The following is a 16,431-nucleotide window of genomic DNA, read 5'->3' as shown; positions in this document are numbered from 1 at the left end:
ATATATATATATATATATATATACATGAGTGTCTCATTAAATCTTGACCTTTCCAAGAGCAATCACTTTATATCAAATGTAAAGTGATCGAAAAGATAAAAAAATAAAACTACTTTTTTGCAGGGGTTTCTGCCCTCCTACACCCCCTGCTAATTATATATTCAAGCTCCAAGTTTGCACAATAGTGGGGTAAGGGCAAATTCTCTTACACCACTGCAACATGATCACATACAAAAGGATATCCGAAATAAGCCCATTTAAAAGAACATATGCTCATATTAAAGTTTGCTTTTTTTTACACTAGAAGTGAGTGTTCACGCTTTCAAACTGTACCCATCTTTGAAGACTATGTGCTGTGTATCTGGACAGCATGGTTCTGCATTTTATAGCTGCTGTTCTGGTATATCTCACATTGCTGCACTAATCTAACCTTGTTGTCTCATGCATAGAACTTGCTCAGTATTTCATTGTTTGCTGCACTTTAGCACATGTACATCTACAGGTAGAATCATTATAGTTTATAGGCATATAGATGGCAGCAAGATGAAGACAGAGGCATAATAAACTGACCTCAGCACGGTATCATCTGTTATTCCAGCCATTGAAGGTATATGGCCAGGCGTTTCTATAAGGTATTGGCAGACCAAAGCAATGTTTAAGAATGTCTCAGCAACTTTTTACTTGTCTACCCTGGACAGGAAAGTCAAAGCCCTCCAGTGCATAGTTTCTATGTTTATTGCTCAGTGTTACAGTTAATAGCAACATTTTTCGATGTGCTGAACCATTATTTACTTCTGTTTTATATGATTGTCGCATTCTACATACATATGTTTGAAACATAAGGAATGCACCACATGCTTCTTTTAGATGGTAACTTCCTTAGCTAACATACAGTGCTCTCCAGTTGACAGGTTTCTTATAGCATGTTGCAATGGCTCTTATACTATTGCAAACCATCAGCACATGCTTACAACTATAGCATTGCTTCTGTACAGTGTATACTTTTTTGAATCCAGCTTAATTCTTTCTTTTGTTCATTTTGTATAACCTCATTCATTCTACTCTTTGATAAATGTGTTTCCCTTGAAAAATTTATTACATTCACAGTGACTTACACTTCATATTTAGTCAGGCAGCTTGATTGTCTTACCCTCATAACAGTGTATCAGTTTTTACTCAGCAGTGCTTCACTTACGCTTTTCTGCTGTGTAGTTTTATGGAGTCCTGCTTAATAGTACTCAGTATCTGTCTGAGCCTCTGTTTAGGCCTTCGCATACATTGGAAGTTACTCTCTGTTATTAAAAGCAGTTATAATTTTGCATTTTCCTGTCCACTGCATTTTTTATTCTAAGGACAGATAATATTCTGTCTGTTTTTCATTTTCAGCTATAGATTCTCAGGCCATGCCTCAAATATAGATTTTATAGGTTCATAGGTTCATAGGTTCATACTAGGCTATCTGCCCTAGGGCATTTATAAGCCTAGCCAGAGTGTGTTTGGCTTTTGCCACCCATTTTAAATGAATTTTGCTATGCCCTTTTTCGAGGTTAGTATACTGTGCTTCTGTCTAACAGTGACACAGAAGTGATACCCAGAGTAAATCTACGATCTCCCATCCACTCATCAAGATTCCTCTTGAAGAGAGTCAATGAGGGACTCTGCCTAACCTGGACTGGGATTTTATTCCAGAGTGAAGGGAGCCTCTGGGTTATGAATCTGTCCCTCCAGCATGTCCTATTTATTTCAGTGCTGAGGTTCAAGTCAAAGGGGAATCTGTTCCCAAAAAAAAAGCACGCCCCATACATAACTGTACATTTCACACATATGTCCACTGGACACATGTAAATGTTTTTCATTGGCATCACAACATACCATTGTTGTCCTCACCCCTCTCTCAGGGTTGCAAGTGTTCAAATGTACCACCAAATTTATTGCATATGCACAGCCGTAGCTGTAAAAGAATTGGACAGCTATGAACCTTCCCTACAATCATCCTGCACATCCCTAGCTACCTTGCCTGTTGTCTTTACCTCTTTGTACCCCTTTTTCACCACTTTCCTATCACCCCTTTTTTCTTTTCTTTTAAAGAAATTAGTGAGGGGGTAAGTGGGAGTAAGCACATTTAAGCAGCAGTGAGCATGTTTCAGCCTGTTTGTGTGGGGGTAAGCACTGCCTACACAGGTTAAGCAATCAAGAAGGTAACTGAGTGTAAGGAACTGTTACGCATTTTTCTTAACAAAAGAGTGTTTTAGTTAATATGCTGTAATCTTGAGTTGTTAAAGTGAGGGAAGGCCTGTAAAAGTGCACATATTATAATATATGTAGAGCTGATATGGTCTTTCTTACTTTAGCATAGGTGAATGTCTGGATTAAGGCCCTTGGCTTAATCTAATAAATTTTTTTGTCTAAGGAAGTAAATACGAGGACAGTGAATGTAATGAAAAGTTTTCCATTGACAAATAAATGTTTAGTGTAAGCTGAAAAGCTTGCAGATGAGAGCAGCTATACATTTTGTATTTGTGTTTCCATGGAGAAAAGCTGTCTATATGGGTAAGCAATAAAAGTCAGAGCACTTTGTAAGGCTAAAGGTTAATGTTTTCTGAAAGCATATAAGCTTTTTTTGTTACATCTGGGAGGGGAATGAAGCTAAGACAAGAACAGATAGTAGCAATTAGCCTAAGTATGAGCACAGGCTATAACAAGAGTCTCACCATGGATAACCTTAATGCTAGGTTAAGTAATACCTGTGTGTGCAGCTATCAGTTTGGGGCAATTGTTTCAATCAGGAGAGTTAAAATTCATTATTTGAAGATGTACATAGTTTTGTGTGTTTGTTTTAAATAAATAGGTTATATGTACTCTGGGGTGTGTTTGTTTTTTTTTTTGTTCAAGGATTTCATTAAAACAAAAAGTATTTTAAAATGTAACATAGGTTCAAATGGAAGTGACAATAAACAACTTTATAAAAGAGCAACCTGCCAAAGGGTGGGTGCACGTAACACAAAAGCTGGAAATAGACATTTAAGAAAGCTGTCATATGTAGTAGGTGGGAATGATAACTTCTTAAAATAATGGCTGCACTAAACATATTGTTTTGAAATATGAAGGGCCTCAGAGGCATAGTCAAAAAGGTAGGAGTATTGAATTATATTACGAAATGCACAGTGCAGATAGAAATTATACAGGCTACATGTTTGCAAAGAAGTGAGAATGTCAATTTGATAAAGGATTTCTGCATGGATTTTCAGCAGACTATCGGGTACAAAGAAAAAGGGGAGCACTTAAACTAACTGCTAAAGATGTTCCTATAGTGATAATAGACAAAACAATTTAGTAATGGTAGATGTGTAGTAGTAAAAGGCTACTGGCAAGGGAGGAGTTTTATTCTGGCATGTATTTATATGTCACCTAAAACTGTTATTCTGGAACTTAATAAAATTTTGGGAGAAATAATCAGATTTCATTAGGGAATATTACTTATAGGTAGGGACTGCAACTTGATTTATAACAGTGAGGATGTTTCAGGGGGACCTAGAATAGAAAATATAAAAGAGGGTAGATTGAAAAACTTTATGAAAATATATGGTATGGAAGACATGCATTTAGTAGTAGGAACTCAGTCAGAATTTACATATTATGATCCAAGGCACAATAACTGGGCTAGACAAGACCAAAATTATATTTCACAGGAACATGTGCATTTAATTGAAAGCTTCAACACCCAGTATTTCAGCTCATGTGCCAATAGCAACTACGATAAAAATTCAGGGTAATGAAGAAGTAAAAATGAGACACTGGCACTTTCCCACATTCATCTTAAAAAGAGAGGAATTTAAGAAATGGGTAGCGGAAAATATTCAAAAGTTATTAAGGAAGATAGAATGTTTTTCAGAAGTGATAGCTAATGAGTGGGATAGTTTAAAAATAGAGTAGAATAAAAAAGATATTGTTAAGAAGTTATAAGAATTTCTTAGAGGACTGGACAAAGGTTAAAGTATTGCACAATAAGGGAAACCTCACAGAACAAGAAGAGGCACAAATGCAGAGTGCTAAAGAGAAAATTTTATTTATTTATTTTATTTATTTATTGTTTGTTTGTTAACCGGATTAGTCCAGCTGGGCTTGTGGCCCATTTTCAGTGGAGAACCGAGGAGAAAAGCTCCAAAAACAAATACAGACATTTGCAACATTACAAAATATAAGTACAGAGTTTTGTAAAACTTGGAAAAGGCAAAAATACAGAAAGTTGCCACATTAGTAACAGATAATGTGAGTATCTTATGTCAAAATCATTATGTACAGGAAATAACAGTGTTACATTAATAGATACACTGCTTAGCAATTAAGATGGTGTCAGTTTGAGAATATGTGTAAGGCAGGCTAGAGGGGGCCATGCAAACGAAATAGGAAAGATGTATAATAATAAGAATGTATAATATAAAGAATAATTTGGAAAGATGTAAAGAGAAAGACCTATGACATATTGTTACATTTTGCAAAGAAAAATGATTTAGGAGTGTAGTTAGTGGTGTGGGTGTTTTAGGTGGGAGCATGTGAAGAACATTCCCATTTGGAGGCGAGATGGGAGTGAAACATGGATTTGTAGTTGTTATGGTTTGGTATGTTAAGTAGTGGTGTGGGGAGAGCATTCTACTGTTTGGCTATGGTGTGGGATAGCAATAGTTGGCCAGGTGGGTGTAGGGGTTTGTGTACATGTAGGAGGTTTTGGCCTTTGGATCTCAGGGTGTGTCCAGGTGTGTAGGGTGTTAGAGATTTGGAAAGAGAGGGGCATTCTGTTGGTTTAAAGATGAGTTTGTGGGCTGTTGTAAGTTGTAGGTATTTTAGGTGGTTGTGGAGTTCAAGCCAGTTCAGGGTGTGAAGGGAGTGGCAGTGATGGGAGGAGTTCTTAGAACTGGTTGCAAATTTGCAGATTTTATTGTAACAAGCTTCAAGTTTGGAATAAGGAAGCATCTGGATAATATGCATGAGTTTAAAAAGATTGCTGTTAAGCAACTGTTTTTGATAACTCCAGAGCACAAAACCTCTTAGCATAACAAGTTAGGCAACAGAATGTAAAAAGGGTTGTTGCCAAACTTAGGGAGCAACAAGAAAACATGACCAGAATTCCTGTACAGTATTAGAGATATTTTAGAAATGTTATGAAAATTTGTATAAAGCAAAGGAATGTAGCTATCAAGAAAAAGCACAAATGGAAATATTTATGGAAGACTTGCAAATGCCAAGGTTAGATGTACATGAGGCTCAATGATTAACAGTTAAGACAGGAGGAGATGAGATAAAAACAGTGACATATAATTAATCTGCAGGAAAGCCTTCAGGAACAGATGATATTCATGTGGACATTTGGAAGCTGACAGGGAAGAAAGTGATAAAAATTTGGAAGGATTTGTTTAACAGTATTTTAAAAGGAGGGGAAGCACAAACATCCTGGAAGAAAGCTGTGGTGGCTGTAATACCTGAAGATGGTAAAGATCCATCAGATCCAGAGTCACATAGGCCCATTTCAGTTTTAAACCATGATTATAAAGAGTTTATGTCTTTAGTAGCTAAAGGAATGGGAAACATTGACAGATATGGATCAATGTGCTTTTGTGTAGGGGAGGCAAACATTTGACAACATTAACAGAACAATGATGATCCAGAGGGAAACAGAATATAAGAAAATATTGCTGTTGTTGGTGGGTCTTGATGCAGAGAAAGCCTTCAACAGATTAAGCTGGGATTTTATAAGTAGAGCAATAGAAACATTTGCATTCCCTAATACAATAATATGATTAATTAGGAGGATATATGAGGGATCAGAGGGAAAAATTAAAGTAGGGGGTTCCTCTCTGATAAGTTGTGACTGAACAGAGGAACCAGGTAGGGGTATCCTCTTTTCCCTTTGTTATTTGCATTATATCTAGAGCCACTGGCAAAAAAAAAATAAGGGATTCAGAAATTCAAGGATATAATCGGTATGTTAACCAAGAAAAGTTTACTTTATTTGCAGATGATATTATTTTGTACTTAATAAAACCAGAGAAGGGCATGTCAGTGCTGTGGAACATTCTGAGATAGTTTCATGTTTTTTCAGGATATAAAATTAATGAAGACCAAACAAAGGCCATAGCTGTAAACTGTGTAACCACACATTATTTGTTTCAGCAATACCCTAATTTATGGGGGCATAATAAAATGAAGCATTCAGAAGTATGGGTTAAAAAGGATTCTGGTATGGCAGCTAAGGATATTTGGGATGAAACTAATCAAAATGTAATATAAAAATGAAGAAACTGGACCTCTTGTTTATGGATATCAAGATACAAGCAGTGAAAATGTTTTAGTCCTTTAAGTTTTATTTACACGTCAGGTATATTTTTTATCAACCAGAGGAAAAAGTTTGGATAGTAATTAATACATTTAAAGGATTTTATCTGGGAGGTGAAGAGGACAAGGGTCAAGTTAGATAAGCTGATCCTTCGAATAGCTGATCCTTCGGTGGTTTAGGATTATCTGAATTGATGAGATATTGCAAAGCTGCACAGTTAAGACCCATATACATTACATAAGCAGAAATCTATAATTCAAAGTAGAAAGTGATGATGATGAAGCAGGGAGAAATTCAAGAAATGAGGAGAGAGTGGGATTTTGGATTAAGACATAGTACCTCCAAACAAACTTGGACCCAAATACAAATATTTAACCACCAAAAATTGAATCCAACAAAACTTTTTTTCTGGAGCTGCAGTGTTCATCCTGTATTTGGTTTTTGGTGGTTAAATATTTGTATTTTGTATGAAGATCCTTAAGGAGAATAGCAACAGCCATCCAGAATTTACACTTCCTGTCCTAACTTACAGTATTGGCGTGATCGATGGGCCCCAAAATGTATCGGATAGATTAGACAGGAAAACAAGATGGAGGCTTCATGCTCAAATGATTTATAAAAATCACTGCATACCAAGATTATATATTCCCCATTCGAAGGAGGGATGGGCCTCCTTGAAATTGATTACATGTATAGATCTGCGGTCGTGGGACTTCACTCATATCTGCTGACCTCACAAGACCCAAATGTAGTGAAAGTATTGAAACATGAGGAGAATAAATCTAAGATGACTTCTCTGCTTAATCTAGCAGAAGCATATCGGCATCAAGCGGGAATGGAAATCAGACCAGAAGTAGATAAAAATCAGGCAGCAACTGAATGTGCCAAAAAAAAAAAGAAAGAATATAAGGTGAAGCATCAGATGAAAAGGCAAGAAATGTGGAAAATGAATAAATATAGTTGGAAGTATAGAAAACTTCTGGAAGAACCTCATGTTAATCAGGATCAAATGCAGGAATGGTTAAGGAGAGGCAAATTCAAACCAAGAGATGAAAGGTTAATATTGGTGGCCCAGGATACTGGGCTATGCACACATTGGTTTACAAAGTCTGTTGAACATGTGGGAGAAACAAATGTAGGTTTTGTAAAACAGAATTGGAAACAGTTGCACACCTCGTTGCTGGCTGTGACATACTAATGGCTGAAGGACTGTATACTGAAAGGCATAATAATGTGGCAAGACAGTTGCACTGGGGATTGTGGAAACATTATGATACTGAAGTGGCTGGAAAGCACTGGAAATATGAGACACAAAGCATTTTAGAAAATGATGAGGTCTACATCACATGGCATCACCCATTACCAACAGTTCAAAAGATAGAGGCTAGAAAAACAGATGCAATGGTCCATGAAATGAAGACAAAAGTAGCATTGATAACTGAAATCGCCACACCCACTGACTACAGCGTCTGGCATACAGAGAGACAGAAAGTCATAAAATATCAGGATTTGCAGGTAGAAACAAGAGCAATGTGGAAGAAAGATACCCAGACAGTTCCAATAGTAGTAGGAGCAACAGGTCTTATAAAAAAAGAATCCACAATCGTATTAGATATGTTACCAATACATTTAACCCTGTACGAATTGCAAAAGGAGCCCTTACTGGGCACACTGTGGGTCCTGCAAAGAGCACTTCTGGCTGACATCAAAGACTGAAACAATACTAATTTCATGAACTTTAATCATACTTTGACTTAAGAATGGGGTCCATTCCCATCTTGGTATTAGAAACCCAAAATACGTGGAGAAATTAAAAAAGAGAAAATATTCATAAAGTAGCAGAAAGTATTCTAAGAACTAAGTCAACATGGGAATGTAGAAAGGAGATTCTGTTGATATGGATGACTGCAATTAGAGATACAGACAATAGGCTAGAGAGGTCTGGAATCTACTGGAGAAAACTGGCAAAGGAACCAAGCTATTTGGAGCAAATAATTAGAGAAGGAAAGATAATAGAATGGAAAGAGGCTAATATTTTATATGCACTGCAGGCTAGAGATTGCCTTCCCTATCAAAGTTTGATATCAGAGTATAGGCAAAGACAAATAAATAGGGGTATCCTAAGCAAAAAAACAGCACTAGTAGAGTTTTTAGTAGAATCTAGAACAGAAGATGCTGTTAAAAAGGATAATTAGTAGAGCGTATACAATATTTCGTGATAAGTATAATAATCAGTCAGAGGAGGTTAGAAAGGATTGGGAAGAGAGAATGGATAACAAAGTCTAGAAGATTTAGGATCTTTGTTTGGAAGTGTTTACATAGGTATTTTTATACTCCAAGTAGACTCCAAAGAATTGTTCCTCAGGTAGACAGCAAATGTTGGAGGTGTGATGGGGAAAAAAGGGAATTGGAAACATATTTTAGGAGTGTAATGAGTTGGCAGACTTTAAAAATTAACTGTAGACTATTGTATCAGAAATACTGGGTGAGCAAATTGGTATAACTAAGGAAATTATTTTCTGAGCTATGATACAGAATCGGAATAAATAAATGTATGATTGCCTATGTCATAAGTAATAATTTAATAAAGATGTTTCTTGTTAAAAAAAAAACACAAGAGTGGAGAAAAGATATTCTGCCAATAGGGATAATTGCAATTAGGAGAACAGAAAGTAGGCAAGAGGAATTCACTGGAGAGAACTGGAAGAGGAACCACGTTATTGGCTGCAAAAAAACTACACAGGGAAAGATAAAAGAATGGCAGGAAGCCAAGAAGAAATTTGGACTGCAGGCTAGAGACTGCCTTCCCTATCATGATTGATATGAGAGTATAGCAAAGAGAAAGGGATAGGGGAATCCTAAGCAAAATACCTGCTCTGGTTGAGTTTTTAGTGGAATCTAGAACAGAAGCTGCTACTAAAAAAAGATAATTAGTAGGGGATATAAAATATTACATGATAACTATGTGAATCAGAGGAGGACTGGGAAGAGAAACTGGATAAGCAGTTCACAAGAAAACAATAGAAGGGCACATTCATGGCTCCCAAATATGCAACAAAAGTTTAGAAGACTTAGAATTTTTTACCTGGAAGTGTGTGCATATGTATTTTTATATCCCAAGCAGACTCCAAAGATTTTTTCTTCAGGTAGATGTCACATGTTGGAGGTATGAGGGGAAGAAAGAAGTAACTGGGAACATATCTCTTGGGACTGTAATGACATGGCAGACTTTCAAAATTCCCTACAGAGTACTCTGCCAGAAATATTGGGTGAGCAATTGGGTGTAACTAAGGAAGTTTTTTTAAGCTAGGATACAGGATATGAATTGCATAAACATAGTAAGGTATTGTTAATTTTAATTCTGGTGGCTGCCAAAAAATTAGTTATTAGATGGAAATCAAAGCATAAACCAACTGCATTTCATGTAGCAAATATTATAACAAAGATAAAAGAACTGGAAATGGGATCTTTGAAAAAGGGTAGGAGCAAATTACATAGAATACAATGGAAAGTATGGGAACAATACATGCAGAATAATTTTTTGGAGGAGTGAGGTTTAAGGGAAGTTAATAATTGAGTAATTTATGTAATGTTGGATTGATGATAATTCGACAAAAGAATGTATGTGATGTATAATGTTTGTAACATGAACATGTTAACATGGTTTGTTTGCTTTTATACAAATGTATGTTTGCCTATGTCTTGAGTGATAACTCAATAAAGTATTAAAATATCCATTTTCTTCTTGCAGACAAATTAGAATAAACTAAAACTTCGCTTAGGCTGGAGGAATGGCAGCTACCCGCTTTGATTCTCCTTCTTCAGAGATGAATGCATCATTCATGCAATAACCCCATGCTTGTGATGTTCACAAAGTGAGGATATGAGGAAACAACCCAAACGATTAGCTTGAGTCACTAGTGATCATGTGCAAAGAGGTTGGACACATGAGGAATGTCAACTGTTTTCTACTTTGGAAGATACAACACAAATGAGCCAGAAATTATGTTCACCACTGTGATTCATGCAACAGGAAATGATGTAAGCAGTTGGTACACCCCCTGTGATTCATGCTCTAGAAAAATATGTAAGCAGTTGGAGCAAGGAGAAAATTTTGAAAGAATTCAGTAGGTCTCTGTACTTATCTTTGCTTTTTCTCTACCTTTTTCTTCATTTGCCTGCTGATCATATGCCCATCTCTGAGTCTACTGAAGCACTGTGCCAGTACAGTGATTCAAACACATTCTGTGCATGAGTGGTATTGTGGTGTATAGAAATGTGGCTACTGTGCAGCTGAGAAGCTTAGTGGGCACACATATGATGGCTCAATTATATGAACTATTGTCATAAATAAGAAAGAATGAACAGAAATGTCTAAATGGGTAAAGTGTAGCCTATGCAAAACAACACTGAAAACCCTTTGAAAAACACTACATATAAAACAATCAAATAAAAGAGTTTTTGTGGGGGGGGGGTAAGATCTTTGCACCCCCCCATTGTAGCCGAAGACCCCCAACCCCCTGAACTTATATAAATCAACTTCATGTTTGCACAAACACTGGAACTAAACTTCTCATACAATACAATTACTCCTGGTGCACATTGAGAAGCCACCTCAGCAGTAATTTTATTCTCAAAATACACATTGCACATTAGAGCCCTACCAAACCAAATGTGTAAGCTATCTGTATTCTATAAACACAAAATCTCACATTTACCTACCTAAACTGTTGGAAATTGTACTATTAACTATTGCTCGCATCCAACCATATTGATAATCGCTCTTTCCAATGCCACAAAAAAAGTTCACACAAATGAGTATTCTGTTTTATGATATACACCCAATGCCTCATATGGCGATATGATGTAACACCAGCTCTGCAGAATGCTAGCTATATGGCGGGCTGGTCACACTGTTAAGTATCTGTGTCAAAAAATGATGGAATAACCTTGTGCTGGACACACTCTGACTAATTTACATGATTCTGGTTTTGTGATTTTTATCAGCACTTCAACCCTGATCAGTCTGATAAGTTTATGAGACAATGTTCCATTTGTATTAAACCCTGTTTTATAGATCTTGGATCTCTTCTTTGATATGTGCTATTCATTTGGTAGTGGAAATCATGCTACATTACTGAAAAACTTAAATAAATCTGGTGGTAATGGGACATTATTTTTATTATGATTGGTTAAAGAGTGGTTGCTTTGCAGTCAATGGACTTTAAAAGTGAAAGGACACACATACACACAAACACACACACACACACACACACACACACACACATATATATATATATATATATATGTGTGTGTGTGTGTGTGTGTGTGTGTGTGTGAGGCTTACTATCAAAATTTCAAATGCCGTTATGCAATTTTTGATTGTCAAAAGTCAGTTTATCAAAGTATCTTAATGGTGATACGAAAATGAACTCACAACAAGGAATGCTAGTGTGCAGTCACTGTTGTGAGATCAACATATTGATTGGAAATCGCACTACAGTGAGGAGTGGGGACTTTCTCCTTTTCGACACTATAGTGTGATGTCGGAGTTGTAATATATAAGTAGCAGGGGGTATGGGGCACGGAGCCCCCCCACGTGTGTTGATCATCACCGGATGATAAGGTAAGTTCAAAAATGTCTGCAATTCGATTTCAAATTGTTGACTTTTTTTTGTTTCGTTATTTTGATTTGTCACCATTGTTAATTTCGATAATGTTTTTCAAGTAAGTAATTACTCTCAAAAACATTTTCACAATTTTGATAGTAAACCTATCAAATACCAATCATATATATATATATATGGTTCTAGGTTATAACACCAACAGCACACAACATCGACAACGACATCACCGACACCACATCATCGACAGCTCACAAACACGACACCACACACACTCAACACATCATCACAACAACCAATAAACAAAACAAATTCCCTGACCAAAACCACACACAACACAAGCACACCTAAATCCTAACAAACAAACACTAAACCTTACATACACAACTATCCACTACCCTAACCGAAACCCTAACCCTAAGGTCTGTCACTATCGCACACTAACCTAACCCGCTCCTGACCCTAACTCACTTAACCGCCCTAACCAAAACAAATTCACTACTGCACCCTTACCTAACCCGCGCCCTAACCCTAACTCACTTAACCCACCCCTAACCCAAAACATTCACTACTGCACCCTTACCTAACTCACGCCCTAACCCTAACTCACTTAACCGCTAACCCAAAACATTCACTACTGCACCTTACCTAACTCGCCCTAACCTAACTCACTTAACCCACCCTACCCTACAGACCGCCAACATCGCACTTACCTTACTCGCACCCTAACGTCCGTCACTACCGCATACTTACACATCCTTTCCCCATCTCGGTGTTCTCCGCGTCGGTGTTTTCATCCGTCAATCTTCTCGCGTCGGTGATTTCGCTGTCGGTCTTCTCATCTGTCGACGTTGTAACCTAGACCCATATATATATATAGATCCTCATCAGTTGATCAGGTTTTCAGAAACTTGAAATTCATATTGGTGAGATGATATGATTGAATTTCCGAAAACTCGAAGCTTTTGAATGAAGATCATGGTACAGGAAGGACCGGGAAAATTTCTGTTTTCCTCAATGTAGTGCAATCATGGAGCTGATATATATATAATTTGCAGGGGGGTGCAGGGGGGCTTGTACCTCTGCAAAAATGTAAAAAATTTTTTGTGTTTTTTTTTTTTTTAATGTTTGAGTTTTTGGAAATTCGATCATATCATCTCACCAATATGAATTTTGAGTTTCTGAAAACCCAGTCAACTGACATAGATCTCTCTCTTTATATATATATATATATATATATATGTATATATACATTTAATATATATATTTATATATATATATATATATATATATATATATATATATATATATATATATATATATATATATATATATATATATATATATATATATACATACACATATATATATATATATATATATATATATATATATATATATATATAATAAAAGTGTAACAAAGGATTAGGGCGAAACACAGCTCTAAAAGGTAATAGAATAAAATGTCACTTATAAATCTCATCAACCTCCAGTCAGCACAGCAAGTCCAAAAAAGAGATTTACTTCCAAGTTAAAAATCCGTTTCTTTTATTACAGCAGGTACCAGAGTTAGCGCTTTCACCTTGCGGTTTCATCAGACTCACTACAAAGTACAAAGTCAATGAGTCTTAAATACTAAAAAAGGCGGGAAAAAACAATCAATTAAGCGTGTTAACAGCAAGTTCATTCCTTAGCAACCAACTCAATCAATAAAATCTACTACATACATATTTGCATAAATATTTCCATAGCACAATAAGTTAAAACGTACTAAAATCAAACTACATATTTATATAATTCTAGCTAATATCATAAAACATTAAGTACAAACTTTATTAAGCTTTCAATTTCCTCATCTTTAAAAGGTCTGAGAGAGACCTTAGCATTTAACCCAGGGACCGTGTCTGACCTCAGCTTCAAAATCCAAGCATTCTCTCTACTCTCAGTAATGGCCCAGATATCACCACCTCTACTAGTAACATTTATCTTCTCTACAATCCTAAAGCTGAATGTATGTGTACAATCGGTGTCCATAACATGCTTGGCTAATGCATTGGTGCAATTCTTAACCCTAATATTGTACTGATGTTCCCGTACATGATCTCTCAAACATCTATTCGTCTTACCCATGTAAAACGACGAGCAAACAAGGCAGACAGCTAAATAGACCTGGTCTCTGGACATGCAATCGCCTCTAACCTTAAAAGTGTATGGGATATGTGTGCTTGGATGTATGAACACTGAATCCTCACAAATAAACTCACAAAAATTGCATTTACCACACTTCTTAGTGCCATATGAAAGTATGGTTTCAGGACTGTTGGTCACCCTATCACATAGTAGCCTTTTGATGTTTTTCTTGTTTTTATACCTAAAGCGGGACTATCACCAACTATATCTCTGATGTGTGGGTCCACCATCAATATGTCCCAATGCTTCCTTACCACATCCTTGATACCACTCACATCTTTGGTATAAAACAAAGAAAAAGCAGTGGAACCTTTAGTAGTGTCGTTGGTATGCACTCGTGTATCCATACCATGACCCAATTCAAAAAAATAAGGGGCAGCTGCTCCAGACCTCAACTCTAGTATATTATCATGTCCTTTAGTAATATCGTCCATCTTGTAACCCGAGATGCCAACCTCCTATCAGATCTAGTAAATCCTGTGAAACCCTTGCTCTGTAGGGTTATACCTAGAAGTCCTCATACTTTGTCCCCTGACAATATTGTGGAAGATATGGCCAGGATGCATACTATGTCTGTGTAAAATTAATTCTTATGACAGGACTTCCTATACACCCCAGTGTTTATAATACCATTAGGAAGGCTCTACAAATACATCCAAAAAAGGGAGCCTAGTATAGGAAAACTCATAACTAGATTTAAGATACTCAGTAGAAACATTTAGATCCATGATATAAGATTCCAATTGTTCAACTGACCCCTTCCATAACAGGAAGAGGTCATCCACAAAGCGCCTATAGAAGGAAACATAGGCTAAAAAACTGGGATGTGAGGTCATGAATTCTACCTCCCATTCAGCCATGAACAGGTTAGCGTAGCTATTGGCACACGAAGTGCCCATAGCTACGCCATCCAACTGTAGAAAGAACTCCTGCTCAAAGCCAAACACATTGGTATGTAAAACAACATCCAGAAAAGTTAACAAAATACCAATCTTATCAACACTGTATTCTGAGTGGCTACTAAGATGTCGCCTAATGTAATCCAAACCTATTCGGTTGGGAATAACAGTAAATAAGGAATTCACATCCAAGGTAACAAACAAATAGTCCTGATAATCTGAATCATTCCTCAGATGTTCATATAAATCCACTAGAAACTGCTTGGTATCCCTCAAAATGAGCGGGTGGGCATCAACAACAGGTCTCAGAAACTTCTCTAAATACAGGGAAAAAGGCTCGGTCAACCACCCACCTCCTGACACAATGGGTCGGAGTGGTGGATTGACCAGACTTTAATGAATCTTGGGCAGCCCTTAATAAAAGGGACCAGGGATGTGACACCTCCAAAAAAGAGTATAAGGAGTCATCTATCAGACCCTTATTCAACAAATCCTCCAAGACACAATGAATCTTCATGCTGTAGTTAGCTAGAGAATCATAGGAAACACGTTCATAAAACTTATGGTCATCCAACATAATCCTAACAGCATCTAAATACTTACATGTGTCCATCACCACAATTCCTCCTCCCTTGTCAGCTGGCCTCAATGTAATAGAGTAGTCATTCATTAATGTTCTAAGTGCTGCCCTTTCAGCATATGTTAAATTGTCCTTCCTCCTTTGTTTCACATTACACATCCTGTAAAAATCATCCTCGACCATTTTGCTGAATGCTCCCAACAATGGATGCATAGGGGGGATAAAGATGCTCGGTTTCTTAAAACCACTATGAGTATATCCACAATCATTATTACTATTGAACATCAACTTCAATGATAAATTCCTAACAAATAATTTAAAGTCACATAAGGACTCTTGATAGTACTATAAGTGGTGGGGATGAATGATAACCCTTTAGCTAAAACAGATTCCTCAGCACGGAGAGAACCCTAGAAGAAATGTTAAACACTAGAGTCCCCTCCCTTGCCACATTTTCTTCAAATTCATGTTCATTGGGGCTTGACAGGCAACTTCCTCTTTGCCTCCCCCTGCTCTGAGACCTCACCCTTCCTTCCCTCTGATCTATTCTTATGGGAAAAGGGTGGGACTTGTCAAAACGAAAAGATGGCTCAATACCACAAGAAGTGGCAATGATAGGGGCCTCAGATACAACACCGGTCTCCTCGTCTTACTCCGCACCACTGGGTCTTCAGTAGGTGTGACACTAACAGTAACTGAGTTGCTACCGATGGATGCATTAATAACATTGCCTTCATTCACTTTAGAAACAGTCCTATCAACACTAACAATATGGTTCGCAGTACTTTCAGGTCTAACACAATTATT

General features: G+C 36.9%; 1 protein-coding gene across 3 annotated transcripts in view; it reads left to right on the top strand.

Moving 5' to 3' along the window:
* The window catches only part of CIZ1 (CDKN1A interacting zinc finger protein 1), a 2,016,138-nt gene that overhangs the window by 1,112,691 nt on the left and 887,016 nt on the right, over positions 1–16,431 (top strand). For all 3 annotated transcript variants that reach the window (XM_044058876.1, XM_044058878.1, XM_044058879.1), the window contains one exon: positions 10,083–10,372. In XM_044058876.1, the coding sequence (XP_043914811.1) occupies positions 10,356–10,372 (17 nt within the window). In that variant the 5' untranslated portion in view covers positions 10,083–10,355. The remainder of the gene's footprint in view (positions 1–10,082; positions 10,373–16,431) is intronic.

This window comes from Protopterus annectens, chromosome 16.part0, assembly GCF_019279795.1.
Source record: "Protopterus annectens isolate FY-2018-M chromosome 16.part0, PAN1.0, whole genome shotgun sequence".
Taxonomy (NCBI): domain Eukaryota; kingdom Metazoa; phylum Chordata; order Ceratodontiformes; family Protopteridae; genus Protopterus; species Protopterus annectens.
This window is presented reverse-complemented; position numbering and strand designations above follow the sequence as displayed.